This window comes from Bubalus kerabau, chromosome 15 (genome assembly GCF_029407905.1).
Source record: "Bubalus kerabau isolate K-KA32 ecotype Philippines breed swamp buffalo chromosome 15, PCC_UOA_SB_1v2, whole genome shotgun sequence".
NCBI classification, from domain to species: domain Eukaryota; kingdom Metazoa; phylum Chordata; class Mammalia; order Artiodactyla; family Bovidae; genus Bubalus; species Bubalus kerabau.
The window spans coordinates 40,488,961-40,511,747 of NC_073638.1; the positions used below are offsets into that span (position 1 = coordinate 40,488,961).

General features: G+C 47.4%; 1 protein-coding gene across 6 annotated transcripts in view; it reads right to left on the reverse strand.

The window, feature by feature from the left end:
• MICAL2 (microtubule associated monooxygenase, calponin and LIM domain containing 2) overlaps positions 1–22,787 on the reverse strand; it is a 244,115-nt gene that overhangs the window by 125,667 nt on the left and 95,661 nt on the right. For all 6 annotated transcript variants that reach the window (XM_055548613.1, XM_055548615.1, XM_055548614.1 and 3 more), the window contains exons 5-14: positions 19,147–19,263; positions 17,382–17,483; positions 13,726–13,881; positions 10,571–10,671; positions 6,049–6,306; positions 4,761–4,876; positions 3,796–3,922; positions 2,615–2,705; positions 1,402–1,549; positions 216–415 (exon numbers count right to left, since the gene is read on the reverse strand). In XM_055548613.1, coding sequence (XP_055404588.1) covers positions 216–415; positions 1,402–1,549; positions 2,615–2,705; positions 3,796–3,922; positions 4,761–4,876; positions 6,049–6,306; positions 10,571–10,671; positions 13,726–13,881; positions 17,382–17,483; positions 19,147–19,263 — 1,416 coding nt within the window. The remainder of the gene's footprint in view (positions 1–215; positions 416–1,401; positions 1,550–2,614; positions 2,706–3,795; positions 3,923–4,760; positions 4,877–6,048; positions 6,307–10,570; positions 10,672–13,725; positions 13,882–17,381; positions 17,484–19,146; positions 19,264–22,787) is intronic.

The window sequence follows — 22,787 nt, forward strand, 5'->3', positions numbered from 1 at the left end:
TTTCCCAGGCAAGAATACCGGAGTGGGTTGCTATTTCCTTCTCCTGGGGAATAGAACCCGGGCACAGGGTCCACCCCTATTTAGGCTCAAAAGCAAAGGGAGGGCAGGGGTCAGCCCCAGAACAGAGGCCACCAGTGTGAAGAGCAGCGAGATGTAGGTGCAGAGCAGAGATGGCTCAGGGGCAGAGAAAGCCTCGTCTGAAAGCAGGTCCTTACCCACAGGCCTCAGAGGGGTGCCCCGGAAGAGCTCGTAGAACTTGGAGAGGTACATGACCATACTGAGCTTGTCGGGCTCCTGGGCCGATGCCATCTCTTTGCCTGTGGTCACTGGGGGGATGCCAAACTCACGCTCCGCCACGTCAAATGCCAGCTGGTTGTTCTCCACAGCGTTGTCTTCATTCAAAGAGTCAAAGTTGCTAGAGAATCAGAATGAGGTGAAGTTCAGGGAGAGGATGGAGAGGGATGAAGAGCTGAACAACCTCAGCCGTAAGGAGCACTGGAGGGGACACTGTTCCCGCTCGGATCCCTCCACCACCACCCCCGACCCCTTAGCGGGGCTCAGCCAGAAGAAGTAAACCCTGTTCTCACTCAGGGAGGGACCAAATTAGATCTGGGCCATGAGAATGTCACTGGGCTGAAAACATAAGAAAATGATTGGAAAATCTATGAGCTATTTTATTTTTAAGTAGTTCCCTTATATTCTTTTCCTTTTAATTACAAAACTAATACGAGCTTCTTGTAAATAAAAGAATCAAGTTATATAAAGTAACAAGCGAGAGCCCTGTCCCCTTCTTGAGGCAACTTCACTTCTTAAAGGTACCAGTTGGGTACCTTTACTAGGTTGCCATCCAGCCTTCTGGACAAATTTGCTCATGGGTGTGAGGTTATACTGCAGTTGATTTTAAAACAACAGAATAGACATATAGTGCTTTTGACATCATAAAGCATTTCCACAAACATAATCCAAACTTCCTAATGACCTTGCTATTATTCCCAATTTATAGATGAAGAAGCAAACTCAGAGAAGATAAGGGGCCTGCCCAACAGTATACAGCTAACAGATCTGGGTCTCAAATCTAATTCTTTTGGCTGTAAAACCGCAAACCGGTCCCTACTTGAAGGTGCAAATGCTCAAATTTCCCCAAAGAAGAGAGTTTGGAATATCAGTGCAATCAATTTGTGAATCTGAGCCACTTTAGCTCCTCACAGATCAGACAAGCTGCAGGCAGAGTAACCAGTGTAAAGGGAAGAGAACAAACTGAAGAAAAAACTCAAATCCAAAGTATGCGAAGAGAATACTGAACCAAGGATTCTGCATGTAGAACAGCCCTGGTCTCCCTTGTCTCCACGGTCCCCTTGAGAAGTGAGGAGCTTGCCAGGTCCAACGGGGCCCCAGACTCACATCAGGTCCGGCCGGAAGTGGTGGATGATGGCGCACAGGGCCAGGCCACTCCGCCAGGACGTGGTCAGATCGGTGACATTGACATGCTGGTAGCCCTCGGTCTGCTGCTGGCACCAGGTTAAGAGCTTGCTGGGCCTGATGTCTGACTCTGCAGCAGGAGATAGTGGTGAAATGCTTTGCAGAAATCTCAGCAGCTACCCTGGGGACCCCCTCCATCTGCCACCATGGGTGGGGACCCGGAGGAAAAGTATGGAAGTGAGGGGCTGTGGGCATGGGTACAGCCCTGAGGGGGTCCTATTGAGAGCATGCAGGATGCTGGGACAGGAAGCATGGTCTCTTGCAATAAAGAGTCCCTAAGACCCCTACTCTGTCCAGGTCCTGGTTAGAGGTCAGGAACATAGGGGTAAGGAAGACATGGACTCTGTCAATAGCACATTTATCCTGTGGGGAAGACAGACGCATTAGTGGGTGACAGTGATGGAGAAACCGTGCCAGGGGAGCAGGTTTGCTAGAGTCTGGCAGTGCCAGGGAATTCACCAAAGAGAGTCATGGAGGAGGTACATATGAACTGCTTCTAGAAGAGTGTCTAAGACAGAAGGAGGTCTCCAGGGAAGAGACAAGGACTGTGGCATGGCAAAGAATCTAGAAAAAGCTGCCATGTTATGTGAAATGGTTTATCAAAGGGCCAGCAGCAGTGGGGCGTGTGAATGTGGAGGGCAGAGAGGAGTGGCAGGCAGGACACAGGTCTGGGCAGCTGGTGCCTCTTTGAGCAGGATGGTGACCTGAGCACAGCTGGATGGACCCTGAGAAGTTGGCCATTTAGCCCTCCTTTCCTTTTGCACTGAGCGCCGGCCTTATGCCCAGTGCTGTGCCAGGCCCCAGAGACCAGTAAAAGAGCAAAGCACATGGAGCTGGTTATCTAACTGAGGAGTCAAGATTCCTCAGACTGGAAACAGGAGAAGAAAAGCAAGTCCCAGGGAAGTCATTCCAGTTCACTTTAATGTACCAAGCACTCGCCTCTACTTCAACCCGTGATATTATGGTTGGTATTGTCCTGTCCCGGGTTTACAGGTGAAGAAACTGAAGGGCAGAGATGAGAGGCACCTGGCCAAGGTCACTGGATCAGAACCAGGCTGCCTGCAGGGCCTGGGCCCCCCCTGCCACCCAGCCGGCCTGCTCCCTGCAGAGTTGGGGTGCCAGAAGGCCCTCTTACCTCGCCTAGAGAGGCCGACAGATCTCCTCATTGAGCCCAGCCTCTCAAGAGGATACTGGTGCAGCTCCTTAGTAATGTACAAATGCTTCACCTAGGGGGAGAGGGAACACAGCTGTCTGCCAGTTCTTCCCCAAATCCCAGTTGCAGGGCCTCTGACTTTTCCTCTCTCACTGAAGGGCATGACCATCGGCAAGGGAACCAGCAACCTGATACAGAGCTATGAATCTGTTATCCACCCAAATGTGGGGGAAGTCAAGAGTGAATATAGATAATTGGCTGATTTTTAAAATTCACACCATTTTTATGCTATTAACTGAAGAGGTCAGAGCTTGTGTGACTCTAAGTCAGAGAGAGAAAAAATAGACTCTAGAACCTCGGATGGAAAGGACTTGATATTTAATCAAGTAGATTATTCAAGAGAGCTATGCTCAGCAATGGGCTTCCCTGGTGGCTCAGACAATTAAGGATCTGCCCGCAGTTCAGGAGTGCGTGTGCTAAGTTGCTTCAGTCATGTCAGACTCTTTGTGACCCCCATGGTCTGTAGCCCACCAGGCTCCTCTGTCCATGGGATTCTCTAGACAAGAATATTGGAGTGGGTTGCCATGCCCTCTTCCAGGGGATATTCCTGACCCAGGGATCAAACATGCGTCTCTCATTTATGTCTCCTGAATCAGCAGGAGGGATCTTTAGCACTAGTGCCACTTAGGAAGTCCAAATGCAGAAGACTGGGGCTCAGTCCCTGGGTCAGGAAGATTCCCTGGAGAAGGAAATGGCTGCCCAATCCAGAAATGGCTACAATGGCCCAATCCAGAATTCTTGCCTGGATAATTCCACGGACAAAGGAGCCTGGCAGGCTGCAGTCCATGGGGTAGCAAAGAGTTGGACATGAGTGAGTGACTAACACTTTTCACTCTTCATGCTCAGCAGTGCGTGTGCTCAGTGACTAGCAAACATGTAAATACATGTACATATGTGGACACACACCTACATGTTCCAGTTCTTTCCTGTGGGCTAGAGATTCTGACTACCCTGTGGCTTTCCTAGAGAGAGGAACTGCCCCACCTTTAGGCCAAGAGGCATTGGTGACCTCGGTCCCAGGACTGTGCCAAGATTTTAGGTGACCACCCCTTCCTACCACGCAGAGCACAGTGACCCAGACAGGACTCCAGGCAAGGCCTTACCTGATTCGGCTTGACGTAGTTTGAGTTGAGGTTTGGGTACCGTGTCACCGGGTCTAATGTGTACTGCTCAAAGTTCTTGTTGATGTTCTCTGGGGTCGTTTGAGGTAACAGTCGGTAAAGACTTTCTCTGGAGGGAGGCAGAGCTGGGGTCAAAGATTGCTCTTGCAACCTCGGGCCTTCGGTCCCACCCCTTCCCTCCACCAACCCCCCGTCCCTGCCCCCCTTCCCCTGTTCTCAAGAACTTCTTAGATGTGCTTGCATAACCCTTCCCAGCAACGCCTGGCCCTCCTGGTTCCTGAGATTTACAAAGCAAGGGAGGGTCAACAGGGTTGGGAGGAAGCAGGAGGAAGCAGGAGGGAGCCTGGGAGGTGGTGATGCTGGCCTCCTCCCCTGGGCAGAGGACAGGGACTCAGCTGGCAGCCCAGCGACCTGTGGTTTTGCTATAACTGCCACTCAGCCTCCTGTGGCTGCTCCCTCATGACCACAGGTCTCCACACCCAAGACCAGCAGAGGCCTGTCCCCACCCTCTAGCCCTGACTTTTCCCAGTCCACCAGCTGTCACAGCCATGTGGCCCACAGCAGGGGTCTGGGAGGAGGCTCAGGATCTCAGCAGTGGAAGAGGCCTAGGAGGTCGGAGCACCCAACCCTCCACGGAATGGGACTCAGTGCTGCAATGGAAGCTTCCCCTAGACCTCTTCTGGCTCCTCAGCAGTGCTGAGAACCCCAACTTTAGGGCTGCCCTGAAAGATGAAGATTTCTCTTTGGCATCCAAGACTTAAGAGCCTGGCCCCTAGGGAAGTAGATCATGACAGAGGTATGGGGATACTGAAGGTCAAATCGGCCACATGTGGGAAGGCAGAGAGAGCGGGGTATGGGCTCCAGATTTCATCCAGCCTCGCTCCCTCTCTGGCCTGAATTTTGACTCGGCCCTGCCTCCAGCTGAGGGTTCTGCTGTCAGTACTCACCTTTCAGCCAGAAGCTCCAGGGGAGAAGTGCCCTGGTCCCAGCTTTTCACCATCCATGCAGTGTCAAAGGCTGCCAGGAAGCCACGGGCACAGCCAGTGCCCATGGGCCAGAATGGCTACAAAAGACACATGCAAAGTTCCAGTTGATTCCAGTGATTCCCAGCCTGCCATCCCATTCTATCCAGCACTTGGTGTTTGCCAGGCCCATGGAAGGCACTGGGAGGACAGAGAGGTGACAGGCACATCCCTGGGATTCACCACAAACACAAGTAACTGTAGCATAGTCTATGCAAGGTGCTATGACATGGAACAGCATAACTGCTTTGGGGGCTCAAAAAGGCAGAGGCAGACTCCCACCCACCCTGGGGGAGGGAGACAGAAATAATCAAAGAATACTTCATAGAAGAGGTACGTTCATGCCGATTTTAAAGAATGGATAGGATTCTGATCTTGATCCATTCCGGAACAGAGAGCAAAGGCTTGGTGGTAGGAAAATAACAGAGCCCGATGGCAGAACAGCCTGTCTGGTTTGGGTGCAGCAGAGAGCGTGGGAGGAGAGTGCTGAGAGAGAAAGCTGGGAAGGAGGACTGGGACAGCAGTAGAGGGCGTGCTGAGGGCTTACGCAAGGAGCTTAGGTCAGAGTCTGCACACCGGGATGAACAAGCATGGATTCACGAAGCTAAGTTCTAACTAAACTGTTCCATGTGCACCCAAAGCATGGTTTGAAATTTGATGCTAACGTGGGATACATGCATCAGCATTTTTCAGTCAGTGCTTACATTAAGATAAAAATTTCCCCCTCCTGAAAGCATTCATTTAATCTAAGAATGCTAGCATCTGCAGATTTTCTGGGAAGAATTTTGAGCAAGGAGGCCATGGACTTTGGAGCCAACACTCCTTTCTTGCTCCTATATGAACTCTATGCTGAAAGTCCACAGAGATCCACAGACTGGAGGAAGAAGTCTCAGGATCTACAAGCTCTAAGAAGGATGGCCCATGAAGTCCAGACTAGGGCCGCTTAATTTTGTGCTCCAACCGAGAAGCCAGCCCAGAAGAAACCAGAGGGGCAAGGGAAAGTGTTCCTGCAGGTACATAGGCAGAGTTGACTCCTCTGAATTTAGTCAAAGGACAAGCTCTGAGGCCAGGATGGGTTCGTCAGAGTCCTGCCAATTGGCTGAGAGCCTGTCCTTCCCCTGGGCTTCAGGACAGCAGATGCTGCCAGTGAGAAAAGCAATGTGGGGGGTCTATCTTCCAGCAGGAAGCAGGGGAATGCAAACGCAGGAGGTACCTCAAGCAAGCTGTCACCCACGAGGGCCACGAGCAGCTGGTGTGACTGCCGCTCGCGCACCAAGGCCGCATTCTCGGAGGCGTACATGGAGGTGAAGTCGAACATGGCCACGTCGGGCTGCCCGTAATGGTTCATGGCAAAGTCTAAAGATGGCAGCTGGTAATTGGTGGCGAAGTCTGCAGCCTCGCGTGCGTAGGAAAGCAGGTTGTCCTGGTTCACATTCTCCGTGCACAGCAGCATCTCTGTGTCGATATAGTCCTGGGGGAAAGAACAGGAGCACAGTGTAGCAACTTGCCCCTCAAGAGGGCAAAGAGTCATATCCACTTCTTTGCAAAAGGACTTGGAATGGATTTGCAGAAAGGCTAATTGAGAGAGAACTGGAAAACTGGGGCCCAGGGAACAAAGAGGAACCAAACCAGTCATCTGGAATGTTGAGAGTTATGATTAAGCATCACATTTGGCTTTGAGCTTCCTGGCATCCAAGGCAAAAGGGAAATGAGATATGTTACAGGGCTTTCCTTATCAGAAAGAAGGAAGCATAGACATTCCTAGGGGAGGCAATTTATTCCTGGCACTAAATTCTAAAAGAACTGTCTGACATAGGAATTTTGACAGAGAGCAGTGTGTTGTAATGAACAGTGTAAATAATGGTCCTGCAGAAGTGCAGAAGCATATGTCATATGGCTGGTTCTTATGATAACGTTCAGTAAAATTAAAAGACAAAAAAGCGAGTGAGTAGGAGTGATTTTACAATGGACTAAGCTAAGCTAATGTGGTCCAGAAATGCTGTGGCTAGTGGTCAAACAAATCTGAAAAAGAAACGGGTAACTGGCATAACTCTCAAAGTTTCTCTCCAAGGTCAGTTACCCCTTTTCTCAAGAGGCTAAGGGCTCCTCAGGGCCCTGCTTTGTTCTTACAGTGTTAATGTTGCACTTTCCCACTGGGAGGTAGAGAACCCTGAGCTTAGAAGACTAGGATATCCCCCCTGGAGGGACACTGGCGATGATCTCGAGGACATCTCCCAGAGCCAAATCTGCTCATAGTGTGGCTACAGAAACGAAAAGACCACCTTTCCCAAAAGGTGACACAGAACATGTAAAGCCCTGGGGCGCAGGGCAAGGACTAGTGTGTAAGACTAACATGGACCTTGCGTCAGTGAGATCAACAGGTCAAATTCCATCTCTGTTTATTGATTACATTGACTGTAAATTTGGGCAAGTTATTGAACTTTTCTGAGTCTCCGTACTCTTATTTGTAAAATTTGAAATTGCAAAATGAGATTAACAAAATCTACTCCATAGAATCATGTGAGAACTGAATGAGAGTGTGTACATGGCTCCCTAGCCCAAGGCCTAGGAATTGGGAAGTTTACAATGACTGAGATTCCAGTCTGTAATAAGTAACAATGGCCAAACTGCAGTATGTGCTGAAGTGCATCCCCGACACCCCAAGAGTAACGGCATGAGCATTTACAAAGGTCTTAGATGGCACAGCCTCAACCACAAACAGCGACCTACTGTGGCAATTTTCCCAACAGCCATGATTTCCCCCAAATTCCAGTATTTCCACATCCAAACCACGTCAACTAAATTGAACCCAGAGTTGGCCCAAGAGCCTTTTGTCGGGTCACAGCTGGAGCTCCTGTTACTGGCTTTCCTTTCTCATACTTATTCTTAGATCACAAGATCACTCTCCTCCCTGAGGGTATGGGAGGTTGAATGGAGAAATCTCAAAAATATCCCCTCTTCAAAACGTGCCACAAGCACCGTTATGGAGGACTGGGTGATGGATGAATGTGGACACTGTATGATGAAGGTGGCACCCGGCGCTGATGCCACATGCAAGACTGTGGGGACCTGGCCAAGGGGCGGACCCCTGCTGTGCTGGGATGACAGCCACCTCCCCCAGGGCTGCTGGGAGGAGCCAAGGGGTCTTGCTGGGCTGGAGGTCCCAGATGAGAGGGTGGATGGTAGAACAGACTTATAGGAAACAGGCGAGTACAGGATGAGAGGAAAAAAGTGGGAATGGGGCTATAAGAAAGAGGGTAGGGCCGAGGAAGGAGAGCCAAATGAAGATACAGGCAGGAGGTGAGTTTGGGCCTCATTTTGCACAGGCCTAGGGAAGACAAGTTGGGTCCTAGACGGAGGTGGGGAGGGAGAGAGGGAAGCAGGAAACATGAAAGAAGAGTGGGGAATCCAACAGGTATGGAGGTGGAAGGAGGCTGTAGACCAGAAAAGAAGGTTAGGCAACACCTGTTCACTGCTTCAGATGAGGGCAGACTCCGCACAGGGAGACCAGCTGTGATATGCATCCGTCCACCTCACACTCCAGGCCTCCAAGCTCCCTTCTACTGGGGTTAAGACCAAGCCTGCTTGTTCATAGGTCAGAGAGGCAGGGGCCTGGAGGGACACACGCAGCTCAGAGCCCAGAGGCGGGGTTCCTATAGGAGAAACTTTACTCTCCCTTTGGTAGTCACGGGAAAAGGCCCAGAGATCAGCAGGAATAGATGGGGAAGCAGGTCAGTTAGTCATTCAGCAAACATTCGCTCAACACATTATGTATCTCAAGGAAGATGCTGGCCCATATACAGACAAGAAAACAGGATTTGCCATTCCTCTGGGAGCAAGTAAAGAAGGGCAATTTAAGTAGATTGGGGTAAACAGGTCAGCTCTCGGCTTGTGCAAATACTATAGGGCTTGGCTGGACACCTGGAGACTCCATGCAGGACCCCTGAACCAAATGGTGTCTAGTTCTCCCATGTCCAGTCTGGCCTCCAATTTCTAGAGTTCATGTCTTATATCTCAAGGACCCTCTGCACCAGCTCAGATGATGCTCCCAGATGCTCTGAGGCAGAAGGAAGGCCTTGATGGGGTCAACCATGGGCCCCCAGCTCCTGCAGTAATTATGGGACCAAAGCTCAAAGTACCCACCCACCTGTGCCATGGCACAGAGCCTGAGGGTAGCATGGAGGGGCTTTGGCAATGCCAAAAAATCAAGTCACCATGAGCAACATGTTGTGGCCAGGAAAAACACCCTGGGATGACCAGGAGGAACCTCAGCATCCCAGAAGGCCAGAGTTTTCAGCCAGTGACATGGGAACCCTAATTCAAACTTGGCTTGACTCCCCAGAGATGGGCTAAGAAGAACTTGTGTAGCTCCTTCCAAGCCAAGGTACCCACTGTACCTGCACCTGGGGCCCTAAATAGTCCTTCACTATCTGACACAGGCATCCCAATGCAGGAGGTAATTTTGGGAGGGACATCTGTGGAGCAGAGGGAAAAAGGGGGCACGGCCTTACCTCCCCCAGACCGGGTCAGTAGTGGGGCACCAGATGTTGAAACCCACATCCGCTGACTGGGCTAAGTTGGCTTCATTCACTACCCCCCTTTCCATTCCCAGCCTCCTGTCCAGCAACTCAGGCTCTCAGCAAAGCCCTGAGCTAATGCAGAGGAGGCCCAAGGGAGGGCTGGGTTACTAAAGCCGCCCAGCCGGCTGCCAGCACAAGCTGGCATGAGGATAGGCGCATTCTTCTCTGACAAGCGTCAGTGAATGGTCACCATGCTACCTGGGCTACAGGCCGACCCCCTGAGAGCAGGCTGGCCTTGGATTGCATGATCCTTATCTTAAGGCCATAGCAGCAGTGGCAGCAGCAACCAGGGCTCTGGAAGGATGGAACCCTGATCAAAGAAGCTGTCAACCCAGGGCCGGTCACTCCATGTGCTCTTTCCTTGCAGCCCTGCTCTCTGTATAAGCATGAAGGTGCAAAAGCAGGAAGCAGAGGCCAGGAAGGACAGCAGGTCAAAAAAGCAGGTGTCCAAACCGTCAATGGGGTTGCACAGAGTCGGACACGACTGACGCGACTTAGAAGCAGCAGCAAACCAGGCAGAGAAGTTGCGGAGGGAATCTACAAACCTGCAACATGTCAGTGCTCTGCATATATTTTAAAATATATTCCTCTGAACAATCCTTTTAGATAGAAACTATTATTCCTATCCTGCAGATGAGAAGACTGAGGCTCAGAGAAGACAAGCAGCTTAGTCACAGGCCTGAGTTAATACATGGCAGAGCCAAGATTCAACTTGAGTCTTCTTGACTACAATAACCCTTTCCCCCAGACCATGACAATGGGGCCACAGCGTGAAATTCACAGGAAAATGTGCCCATGTCCCACTAGGACAATGAACCACCATCTGCCTCAAATTATGTGTGACAGCCCAGAAAAGGAAGGAGGGGTAAATGAGACACATAGTAAAGACCCTCACTGGCACCTGGGTGAGAATCTTAGCAACCCCCTGGTCCAGCTCTCTGCAGGAACACCCCTGCCTCTTATTGTTAGTGTGGGCTCCTCCATCCAACATTCATGCGCCACCAAGGAGGACTTGGTTGGGGGTGGTGCCTTCCTCTACAGTCCCCACCCCACACCCCGACTCAGTTTCTACTCCCACACTCGCTAATGCTACCAGCCCAGGTCCCAGAGGGAAAGACAGGATCAATACACAGCCAAGAGATAAGAAATACGTACATTAATGATGACACCTTTGTCAAGCAAGCTCTGCTTCTTGGCGGTCATGACAAAATAGTGGGTGCAGTCCTTGTAGTAAACAATGTTCTCAAGATCAATCCCTGAAAAGAGAAGGTTATGGACACAATATTACTTCTTCAGCGCCTACTGTGTGTTAGGAGTCCTGCTTTGTCTCATTATAGGTCTCATTATTTATCTGCAAAATATTTGTGTTAGACAAGTTTTGAAGATATAGAAGGCTGGCAAAGATAAAGTCGAGTGCCGGAATTTACCCAAGTCAACACAGCCTTTGTAGTCCCACAAAGATACTATTTTCTTTTTAAATTGAGATATAACTTTGTGCAGGTTTAAGGTGTTCAACATACTGATTTGATATATTTATATAATGCAATACAATTAAGCCTCTATTTCTTTTAAAACTCACAAAGCTCTTCGGGGCTGTGGACCAGTATTTCCAAGTCAGAGCTGAGCACATGCTGCAGAAAGGCACAGTGCTGTTCATGGCACGGCAGTTAAGTGGCAACAGAACCAGGATTTGAATCATAGTGTGTCTGAATCCAAGTCCCATCCACCGTTTCCTCCATGTGAACAGAGATGCAAGAGCTATGTGAATTCTCCAAAGCCTAAGAGACATTTCTACCATCCTCCTGTTACGTGTGAAAACCCAGGTGGCTCTGGTAGAGCAAGTCAGAGGACTGGATTTTATCTTTTTGTACTTTCCACCAACTGCGAAAGACTTTTTAGGCTAGGTTTCTCCATTTAAAACAATGCCATAAAATAACAGCTTAGCTCAGTGTTTCTCAAAGGAGGATCTCTAGCCAGCACCATCACCTGAAGACTTATTAATGCAAATAACTGGGGCCTGACCCCAGCCTACAGAATGGGAAACTCTGGGGGGTCTGGCCAGCAATCTGTGCTTGAAGAGGCCTTACAGGTGATTCTGATTCACCCTCATGTTTGAGAACCACTGGTGTGGCTTCTTAGGAGAAAAAGGAACAGGTTTAAGGCAACTTAGCAGTTATCACAGAGGCGTGCTGGGTAACCATGGAAACCGCTTTATTACTGTTAAATAGGAAACAGCCATCCACGCCTATGGCCCCCAGAGGATCCAGGAAATTCAGGGCCGTCACTCTGTGAGGGCACTGTTGTCAAAAAAAGGCCAAAGGTGACGACCGCAACAAAGTGTGAAGGAACTCATTGAAATATTTGGAAAAACACACTCAACATCCTGTTATAATTTATATTTGGTGGTTGGTTTACTGTCTTGGTTTTTGAGGGGAAGGGAGGGCTGGAGAATTCTTAAATCATTCAAAAGGGCATAATATGCTGGGAGGAAATATTTTTTAAAAAATAATGCCACTGTGGTGACTCAGAAGGTCATGCAGTGGGCACACATCACTGGCCAGTGAGAGGCAGAGTCTGGCTCAATAACGGATCCCATTCCTAGAAAAGGACCTTACAGAAATAATCCAACAGTAGCTTTATCAGTAACAGTAAATAACTGAAAAGTTAGAATCAGAAGTCCACAAACTTTTACCGTAAAGGGCCAGAGAGTAAATATTTTGGGCTTTGAGGGCTATCGGGTCTGTGTTGCAAGCCCTCATGGCACCAAGGTAAACAAGCCGGCCTGGCTGCATTCTCATAAACTTCTATTGATGGACAATGAAACTTGAATTCATAAATTTTTTATTTTTCCTTTAAATTTGTTCTTTTGATATTTCTGCAGCCATTTAAAAATATTAAAATCATTTTTAGGTTGAAAGCAATACAAAAATGCATGGCGAGTCATGGTTTGCCAACCCCTGGTTTAAATACTTTAGCAGTGAGTGACAATATATTCCCTGCATGAGCTATTCCAAACAAACCTGACTGTCAGGAGGACTGGGGACAATGGACAACATTTAAAATGTGATGCTGAATTAGAAAAGCAGAATAACAGTATTGACACTATGGTGACAGCTCCAGCCATGTAAAAAGTAAGGATGCCAGTGCAGAGTTACCGAAAAGGACTACACGAAAAGGATTGTTCCTGGGCCAGGCGGTGCTGGGTGGTAATCATTTATTTATAGTATAAAAGTTTTATTTAACATTGCTACACTGCCTTTTCAAGGAGACACATATATATTTCAAAGTCAGGTTAAAAAGAAAGGAAAAAAAATCTGAATTTTACTCAATTGGGAACAAGAGTTTCACCCTTCTTCTCCCTCACCCTGCATGATTTTTTCTCCACTATAGTTACAGACCACCTGACATGTTAGTAATTGATTTGACTATTGATGGTCACCCCCGACCCCCACAACACCTATAGAATATAAACTCCGAAAGAGGGATTTTTGTTTGTTTTGCTAACCCCTCTATCTCATGCCCTTGGAAAATGGATGGTAGGTGTTCAATAAATATTTGTTGAGGAAACGAATGAGTCCTTTCTCCAAGTCCCACGGTTGAGAGACAACCGATGCCCGTGGGTGTCGTGACCCTCCCTCCACATCCTTGACCATCCCTGGAGGGAAGGGCAGCTGGCACACCGATAAAAGCACCTATGCCCCTTTCTGGGCCACCCACAGGTTACTGCTTCCTCATCAGAGTGCTCCTGGAACCCCACACTGACTTAGGGCATAGATTCACCAGCCTATTTTAGGATGGTTTATGCGGCTGTCTCTCCCCAGACAAGGAGCCACTATTGGGAGGAGACCATGTCAACCTCAACTGTGTATCCCATGAAGTTGAGTGCAAACTCAAGGAGATGGTAAGAGACAGAGAGGGCTGGCATGGTGCAGTCCATGGGGTCACAAAGAGTCAGACACAACCTGGTGACTGAACAAGAACAAATATGACAGGCAATCAGTAAATGTCTCCTGCGTATAGATGATTAAATAAATGGTTATCTATTAACCATTACATAAATGGTTATCTATTTTCATGTACAACATCTAGAAATTTCCCTCAAGAATCCTTCCTGTCCCTGAAGGAATTCTGTCCATTATTATCCTAAAGAGAAACCCCTGCTTCCACTTTACCAGAATGAGTCTCTCGGTCCCAAGAGTTAGGAAAGCCAAGTGCCCCCACCCCTCCCCCCATTCCACCACACTCCAACCCCTATACAGAACAGAGAAGCATGAACAATAGCCTGGTTTGGAGAAAGGTGAAGGTCCAACCTGTTTCTTCTTTAAGATCCTGAAAAAATTTCTGATTGAAGATGAAAGCCACACCGCTAATCTCTTCCACCTTAGCCTCAGCTGTGCTGTTTCTGTTGATGAAGTTGGCAGTGATTGCAATAGCCAGCTTCCCACGGAATTCTTTTCTTCTGAACCCTGTGTGAGGAAAAGGGGAAAAGTGAGTCTTTCTTCTGGATTTGATGTGAAAACTGGAAAAGATTACTGAGAAAGCTACTCTCAGATGGCCCATGGGACAGTGAAACCAGAATTTTGGGTCTAGAGTATAAAGGCAGACAGAAGTGCTAAGGTTTGTCCCTGAGGAAGAAACCCACTGGAGGCCTTCCTCAGTGGGACCTGTTCCTTCCCCCAAATCTCGAGGACCAATTATCCTGGTTAGGCTTCCAAAACAACACTGTGCTTCTCCAGTGGGCACTCACAGGGCTCATCCTTTAGAACAGGGGTCCCCAACCTCTGGGATCTAATGCCTGATGATCTGAGGTAGAGTTGATATAATAATAGAAATAAAGTGCACAATAAATGTAATGCCCTAGAACCATCCTGAAACCACCCCCCACCCCTCACCACCACCCATGGAAAGATTATCTTTAGAAGAGGCAGATACAGACATTGCTGCAAGGTAGGCTCATGAAAGACCCACAGGCAATTTAAACTTACACGATTACAACTACTGTGTTAGCATTTTTCATGTTTTTCCCCATTTGATAAGTAGAATTATGAGATTGAATTCCTGTGGGACAGAGATTTTTAACAAATTCTCTTTCAGTCTCCAGTCCACAGTGACTGGCATTTAGTACTCACTCCATATATGTATAATGGATAGATGGAATTCTAACTTGCAATTGTTTTAGTTCAGTGACTAATTGAGGTTCTTATAGTTTTCAATGGTGTGCATTGAAATCACTTTTTTAATGGCCGTAAGAATTCTGCACCCAATTACAATGTGGTTGTTTTTTTTGTTGTTGTTGTTGTTTTTTTTTTTCCTTTTCCCTCACACGCCAACTAGCAATTTCAGGATAGCAGTGGTGTGTCCTACACTTCAACTCAATTCTGACAGTACCTACACGGAGATAAGATCAGATCCCACAGGTTAAGAGCTCAGTCCCACCGACAGTCTTCTATTTCAGATTCCAGTTACAAGACCTTGTCGTCACCAATGCTTCTGACTAACCAGCTCTAGATTGTAGGTTCAAGAACTCCCTCCTGGGTTTGATTACTTTTCCAGAGTGGCTCTCAGAGCTCAGAGAATATCTTACTGAATAACTCAGGATCAGCCAAGTGTAAGAGATGCTTAGGCAAGGTGTAGGGAAAGCCAGAGTTTTCACACCCTCTGCAAACCTCCACCCAGAAGCTCTCCACACCCTTTCCTTTGTTTTTTTTTTTTTGTTTGTTTTTTAATGGAGGCTTTATTACAGACACATGAGTGATTAAATCACTGGTCAATGAGCTCCATCTCTAGCCTCTCTCCCCTCCCACGAGGTCAGGGGATAGGATTAAAAGTTCCAACCCTCTAATCATTTTTTTTGGCTCTCCTGGCAACCAGTCCCCTCCCTTTCTTAGGCGCTTTCCAAAACTCACTTTATTAACATACACTCAGGTGTGGTGGAAAGGAGCTCGTTATGAATAACAACACAGCCATTTCACATTTATGGCTCTGAAATGTTTTCAGGAACCACAGACAAATATCGTAACAAAAGATGCTCTTCTTGCTCTTATCACTCAGGAAATTCCAAGGGTTTGGGGAGCTGTGCCAGAAAGGGGACAAAGACCCAGATATATTTGCCTTATTATAAATCACAATATCATGGGGGATTACACACAGGATCACCAACAGGTGGTCCCATTTCAATGGACCACCACCTTCTAATCCTCTTACTTTTTAGCATTTGTCTTTTCCTTCAGTCCAGAATTTCCTTTCCACCCCAGCCCCAGGTACTGACTGCTGTTTACTTTGCTTAACTCAAGGCATTTATCTTGCTAGCAGACATAACCACTGTCTTCAGCACCAGTGGGGATTCCCCTCCCCTTTGCATATGCTAAGATTAATGCTAATGCTAAATTGCTCCAGTCCACTCTTTGTGGCCTTATGCACTGTAGCCCTCCAGGCTCCTCCCTGCAGGAGATTCTCCAGGCCAGAATACTGGAGTGGAGTTGCCATGCCCTCCCTCCAGGGGATCTTCCCAAGCCAGGGATCAAACCTGTGTCTCCTGCATTGGCAGGTAGGTTCCTACCACTAGGTGGTGATTCCAAACTTCTTTGCTGAAAATCTCTTTGACTAAAAATCTTGAGTTTCTGTTCAACACTCCCTTATTTTGGTTCTTCATTAGACCTTTGTGGAAGTGCTCAATAATGGTCAATAGTCTCTAGTATTTTTTAATTGGAGGTGATTTTGCCCCTCAGTGGGCATTTGGCCAAGTGTGAAGACGGTTCTGGTTGCTACGACTAAGGGCCCTGCTGGTGTCTAGTGGGTAGAGGTGAGGGATGCTGCTAAGCATCCTACCACACACATGACAGTCCCCACGACAAAAAAACTACCTGGCCCCAGATGCCAAGAGTTCCATTTGAGAAGTCTGCTCTTGTCTGCTTACCTGGTCTTAAGTTGCTCAGATGGTTCTTCCCCTTCCTGCCCTACTTATGTTAACAAAATGTCAAACCATCCTCAAGGTGGGTGTGGATCCTGGACTTTTATATTCAGACTTACAAACCATCAGAATGACCTCATAAACTAAGAGTACAACATTCAGGTGGGCAGCTTAAACATTTTCTTGATCGGTATCCAATGTTGCTTGCTTGGGGTGGGGGAGTGGGTGTGGAAGCGAAGAGAGGAAAGGAGCAGCACTGTAGAGTAGGAGGGAAGGGCCTTGGCTAGGAGGACCACACTTCCTGAGGGCTGGCAGGTCAACCCTAGTTCTGGGAGGGTGTTCTGTCCCCAGGCGCCCTCCCCGGCAGACATCTGCAGGCTGTAGCCTCTGAGCAAGGCAAGCTTGAAAAACAGACCTGTCCTCAGCCCAAGAGATGCCATGTGGGACCAATTGGCTTTCAAACCAGGGTCCTAACAGATTCTAGATTCTCCCCTAAAAAACGTGTTATGCGTCCAAACTTAGAAGCAGAGAGGTGTGGTTTTATTCCTTGACAGTTTGGGCTAAACTTATCTTACTACCCAGCAGTGAGCATGCTGTAAAGTTATGAGAAGAGATGAGGTCCTCCTAGTGTATTATACTTCACAGTAAACCAATACCATCAATAGTTTAAAATGATTCTCTTAGTTGGAAGAAGTATGAAAGTACTTAGCACCCTGGCTTGCACACTAGCAGGTGTTCAATAAATGTATATTGATTTTTTCTTTTAATTTCCATGATGTTTAACCTTTAAAAAGAATGGTTACATATGAGTCTTAGACCAGTCCTTATAGCAATGTTCTGAGAGGTCCTATTCTTCACAAATTACAGAGCTTCAAAGAGAATTAAGTGGTTTTCTCTAAATCCTCAGCCTCAAGCAGAGCAGGGCAGTTTGCCCTTCTATCAAGACCCCCAATCCAGCTTTGGCACCTACCATCTTACACCCATTCTCCATGCCTTTCCTGATACACCCTTTCCCACTCCCATCCCTCCATTCTCAGCCCCAAGAAGAGTCATCACCTTCCAGTGTGTTCCTGCGGCCATCCGCGCCAATGATGACATCAAACTCAAATTCCGACAGAGAGTGATCTACAGGGAGAAATTCTGCCCGCCAGCCAATTTCTGCCAGGACAGAAAAATGAGATGAGTTGGCAGTGAGAGATGGGAGGACAGAGTGATTACATGCCCCTCCCTGTGTTGGCCATGAGAAATGGACAATGCCACCAGGTACAGGCACCCCAGATAGAGGCTCCAAAGGAAAGACCCAGACTGTTCAGATTCACACTTGTATTTGGAGTCCTTCTGGCTTAGTCTCAGTTCAGTCCAGGAAAAGGTAAATCAGCAGTGCCAATTCCATGCCTGGTTTTACTGGTTTCTATAAAGGCTGGGAGTCTATGAAACAATTCTCAGGTGAAATCTTGCTGGATACCCATAATTAGAATTTAACACCCACTAGGGATCTGGGAGGGCTTCTCTGGTAACTTAGCTGGTAAAGAATCTGCCTGCAGTTCAGGATACCCTGGTTTGACACCTGGATTTGGAAGACCCTCTGGAGAAGGGACAGGCTACCCACTCGAGTATTCTTGGGCTTCCCTGGAGGCTCAGAAGGTAAAGCATCTGCCTGCAATGCAGGAGACCTGGGTTTGATCCCTGGGTTGGTTTGAGACCCTGGAGAGGGTATGGCAACCCACTCCAGTATTCTTGCCTGGAGAATGCCCATGGACAGAGGAGCCTGGCGGGCTACAGTCCATGGTATTGCAAAGAGAAACAACTGAGCAACTAAGCTTAGCACACAGGGATCTGGGAAAGGTTAAGAGCACATAATTTGACGTGAGTCAAATCACACATAGTGTCCTGCCACAAAAGCCAACCAATGTCTCCCCTAAAATGTCAATATTCTGGGCAAAGGACAGGAGAAATCAGGATTGTAACCTATGTGTGAAACTACAAGGTCTCTGACACAAAACTGGACCCAGAATTGAAAGCCCTGTCCAGCAGCAGAAGGGTTTGATATTAAGATATAGAGGCATCATGAGCAAACTCTGGCCATGGTGAATATAAAAGATCAGAATTTTTATAAAATACTAAAAGGAACAAGAGAAAAATTGTTCAATGTGACATACTTAAAATGGATGAATTTTGTGGTTTATAAATTATTTTTCAATAAAGCTTAAAAAATATTATAGGCCAAATAATATTTCAAACATTTATCTCACATTTGCTCTCAAAACTTCATTTTTCTTAACTAGATTTTAAAATATCATACAGGTACAGTAAGCATATCCATATATCTCTGTGTGTACACACAGCTTGAAGAGCATGTGGATGAATTTTATCAGATAACCAAATCTCTGTTTTCTTTCCCACTTACTACTTAGACTTCATCTGTCAAAGTACTGCCTCCTAGGGACAGGGTAACCAAATTACAGGTTTAACGTGCATGTGTGTTCAGCTGTGTCTGACTCTGCAACCCCATGGACTCTAGGCCACCAAACTCCTCTGCCCATGGAATTTTCCAGGCAAAAATACTGGAGCAGGTTGTCATTTCCTACTCCAGGGGATCTCTCCTACCCAGAGATCAAACTCATGTCTCCAATAAATCCCCTGGGAGCTGAAGAACAAACCTAAAGTGACAGCAATGATCCAAAACAGTAAAATATCCTTTGATGGGATTATGTCAAACAGCCCCAGAATAACGATTACAGAATCATCATCTGGGAGTTGCAAATGTTGTTTCCATTTCACAATATCTGATTTCTAGACCAAAAGGAAAATTATACTGTACTTTGATTTTCTTGATCTTCAGGAGGCTCTAGAACCTTCACAAACTCCACATTCACATGGATTTCAACCCCCAATATCAAGGCCACCTTGAACAGGATGAGCTGCAACTGACGAATACCTGTTAGAAAGGAAGTTGAAAGAGATGAACTGTCATTAACAATGTCTGAGTGCCTCTTGTATGCAGAACACTATCTAATTACCATATGATTTCTGAGAACAACAACACAGAGGCATATCTCATTTTATTGCACTTTGCTGTATTGCACTTTCTAGATATTATGTATTTTACAAATTGCAGATTTGTGGCAACCCTGTGTCCAGCCAAGTCTACCTGAGTCATTTTTTCCAACAGCATTTGCTCATTTTGTGTCTCTGTGTCATATTTTGGCAATTCTAGAAATACTTCAAACTTTTTCATTATTATTGTATTGGTTATGGTGATCTGTGATCAGTGACCTTTGATGTTTACTATTACAAAAAGATTACAACTCACTGAAGGCTCAGATCATGGTTAGCATTTTTTAGCAATAAAATATTTTTAAATTAAGGTATTTACATTACATTAAGGTATTTACATTTTTTACACCTAATTCCATATGCATATACACTAGATAGACTACAGTATCATGTAAACATCACTTTTACATGCACTGTAATTCATGTAACTTGCTTTATTCAATATTTGTTTTGTTGTGATGGTCTAGAACCAAACCTGCAATTTCTCCAGGGTATGCCTGTGCCCATAATGATCATTACTGAGCACTAATTATGTGCCAAGCACCCTGTGCTCTCTCATTTAACCCTTCCACTGCTTTCTCATTTAACCCGTACAGTGGCCCTTTGGGATAATTACTCTCATTTTAGAGGTGAGAAATTGAGGCTCAATGGGGCTAAGTGACTTGCTCAGGCTCACACAGAAGCAAAACTGGAATGTGGATCCAGATCTGTCTGACTCCAAGACTGTGCTCTAGCTGTCAGGCAGATGACACCCACTATAATGAGGGTGACTCTCTTTTCTGCCTCCTTCCTGAGTTGGGCTATGGGTTTGACAAGACGAAGATGGAAAGAGAAGTAAACAGAGAGTGAGTAACGAGTTATTATGTACAGTCAGAGAGTAAATGGCTTACTCTGCCTAAGCTCTCAGCCATCCCTGGTAATGGGTGGAGTGGGGAATCCTCCCCACAAAGCTAGACTCATGTTTTCCACCTCCGACCCACTCTCCCAAACTCTCCCAATGAGTGGCTCTTTGTTTTTCCATTTTGCCCCTGCCATTGAGCACAAAAGGGCATGCCTCCAAATACACTTCTGAGAGCACAAAGTTTCAGATTACCTGTCGGTCCCTCTGCATTTTGTGGGCTTCACTCCTTGAACATTTATTGAACATCTACCATCGCACAGTGCCATACCAGGCCCAGGAGATATGGAACCCCATCTAATGGAGGAAACATGGGTAAAGAGAATGGGGCAGGACCTGGTAGTTGGGGCCAGCGGGGTGGCAGAACAGGGTCTGAGCTGCAGTCCTAACAGCCAAGGGAGGAGGAACCAAGAATACTAGGTCCTATGGAGAGAGTAATAATATGAAGACTGCAGGAGGCCAGGGCATGGGAGGTAGGGACACTTCTGGAGAGAATCCCTTTAGCACAGTACTGGGGAGAAATCAGACCACAGTGGAAGCTGGCATGAGTGGAAAGTGGAGGCAAAGTCTAAGTCGCCTCTTTCTAGAATGAGTACTTTGAGGTGAAGAAAAGTAATGGGCTCTATCAGAGGACTGGAGGGGCTGAGTGAGGCAAGGGCAGGGGAAAAGGCGAGAAGGAAACTGAAAGCCTCTAAGGTTGGAGAGGAAGTGACCAGTTCTGCCTCTGACTTTGGGGTGAGAGGAAGGAACGGGCACTTGGGGAGAGGAGAGTGCAGGAGGAAGGAGAGGGACTGGCAGGGGGAGTTCCCACCGGTGGCTTCTCTTCTGCAGAGCATTGGAGGGAAGCGGATGGAGGGAGGCCATCTGCTCAGAACGAGGAGGCTGTGGTCGGGGCTTGGGACGGCCACGGTGGGAGCTGGAGAAGGATGCTGACACAGGACCAGCAGAAAACTGCTGGGCAAAGCTGATGACCAGGCTGGAGACCATGGCCAGTTTGAAAGGAAGCCAATCAGCTGGTGCTTAAAGAATCCATGCCAGGAAATAGGCCATGGGGGCGGGTAGGCTTCTCCTCATGGTTTCAAGGTTCCTAGTCTATCTGGTTTCGGCACCCAGTAGGTACTCAATAAATTCTCCCTGCCTCCCTTCTCACAGGTATTAGAGCTGCCCTTGACAACGATCACTCTGAACTTTGAATCTCAGTTTCAGAGTCCTTCCCGTGTTTCCACACACAAGAACCAGGGGTTAAGTGGGGGCCCCGTCAATGGAGCAGTGAGGGGCCCCCTGGCTAGAAAGGCCTTCTTGAGGCCTCCTGGTGATCAGCTCTGCCTCTCAAGAAGGCTCGATGGGAAAGTGGTGCTTAATGTGGTCATTCTAAACCGGTACCAACATACCAACATCCGTGGGTGGTAAGGAATATCCGGAAAGCTGACACTGCAGCCTTCTGGGCAAATCCAAATTTCTTTCCAATGGACTCTTGGAATTTTCTCATCCCAGGGCGGGAACAAACCCTGGGCCACTGCTGGTAAGGTCTCCTGTATCTGACTAAATTACACCCTGTCTGGCTGATAATTCTCTCCAGTTGTTCTCACCCCAGCCCCACACCCTTTTCCCATCAGTGCCTGTCCTCATAAAAGCAATGGGTCTCAGGGTTCTCCTTCCACTCACTGGTTGAGAGATTGCATCTCTGAATTTATTTGAATTTGGGGATCCCGGCTGCTTCTTGTTCACTGTACCCTGCTGGATGCAAAGCGCTTCCTGAACACTTAGACCGGCCAGGCACAGTGAAAAACACATTTCACACGTGACCTCATTCAATCCTCTCAGCTCTCTTGGTAAGCAGGCATTGATCACATTTAGGGGAGACAAAACTGGGGCTGGAGGAAGGTGAGAAATCTGACCCAAGTCACACAGAAAATGGACCCAAATCTATTCAAACCCTTAACTCTCCCCACAATAGTAACTTTCCTGACTTTTATGAGTTATGATTGCTGTATATAAAATGACTAACGACTCCTTCCCTGGTGGTCCAGTGGCTAAGACTCCAGGTTCCCAATGCTGTGGGCCCGGGTTTGATATCTGGTCAGGGAACTAGATCCCACATGCCACAGTTAAAGATCCTGAGTGATGTAAGTGACTGGTGCAGCCAAATGAATTAAAAAAAAAAAAAAGACCTCTTCCCTGTAAAGCATGAGGAGGAGGGAGACTTCTCTCCCAAAGCCTGCCTGCACAGACCTTGCCTCGAGAGACCCAAGTAACATCAGCGCAGGAGGCGCCTCAGGGCTCACTTTACCCTACTAAGCATTCAGGGATGGCCCAGGACCCAAAATCCACCTTCCCAATCCCCCTCCTTTTCTGGAGGGATCCCCATCAGGATGGCCTCTCTTTTTCTAAAGCTCAAGGAAACCTGGTACAGGATCTGTTAACGGTGTCATTCCTCTGCTCTAAATCCTTCCCTGGTTCCCTAGACTGGCAACTCCATGTCCCAGATTCCTTTAACCGAGACCCCT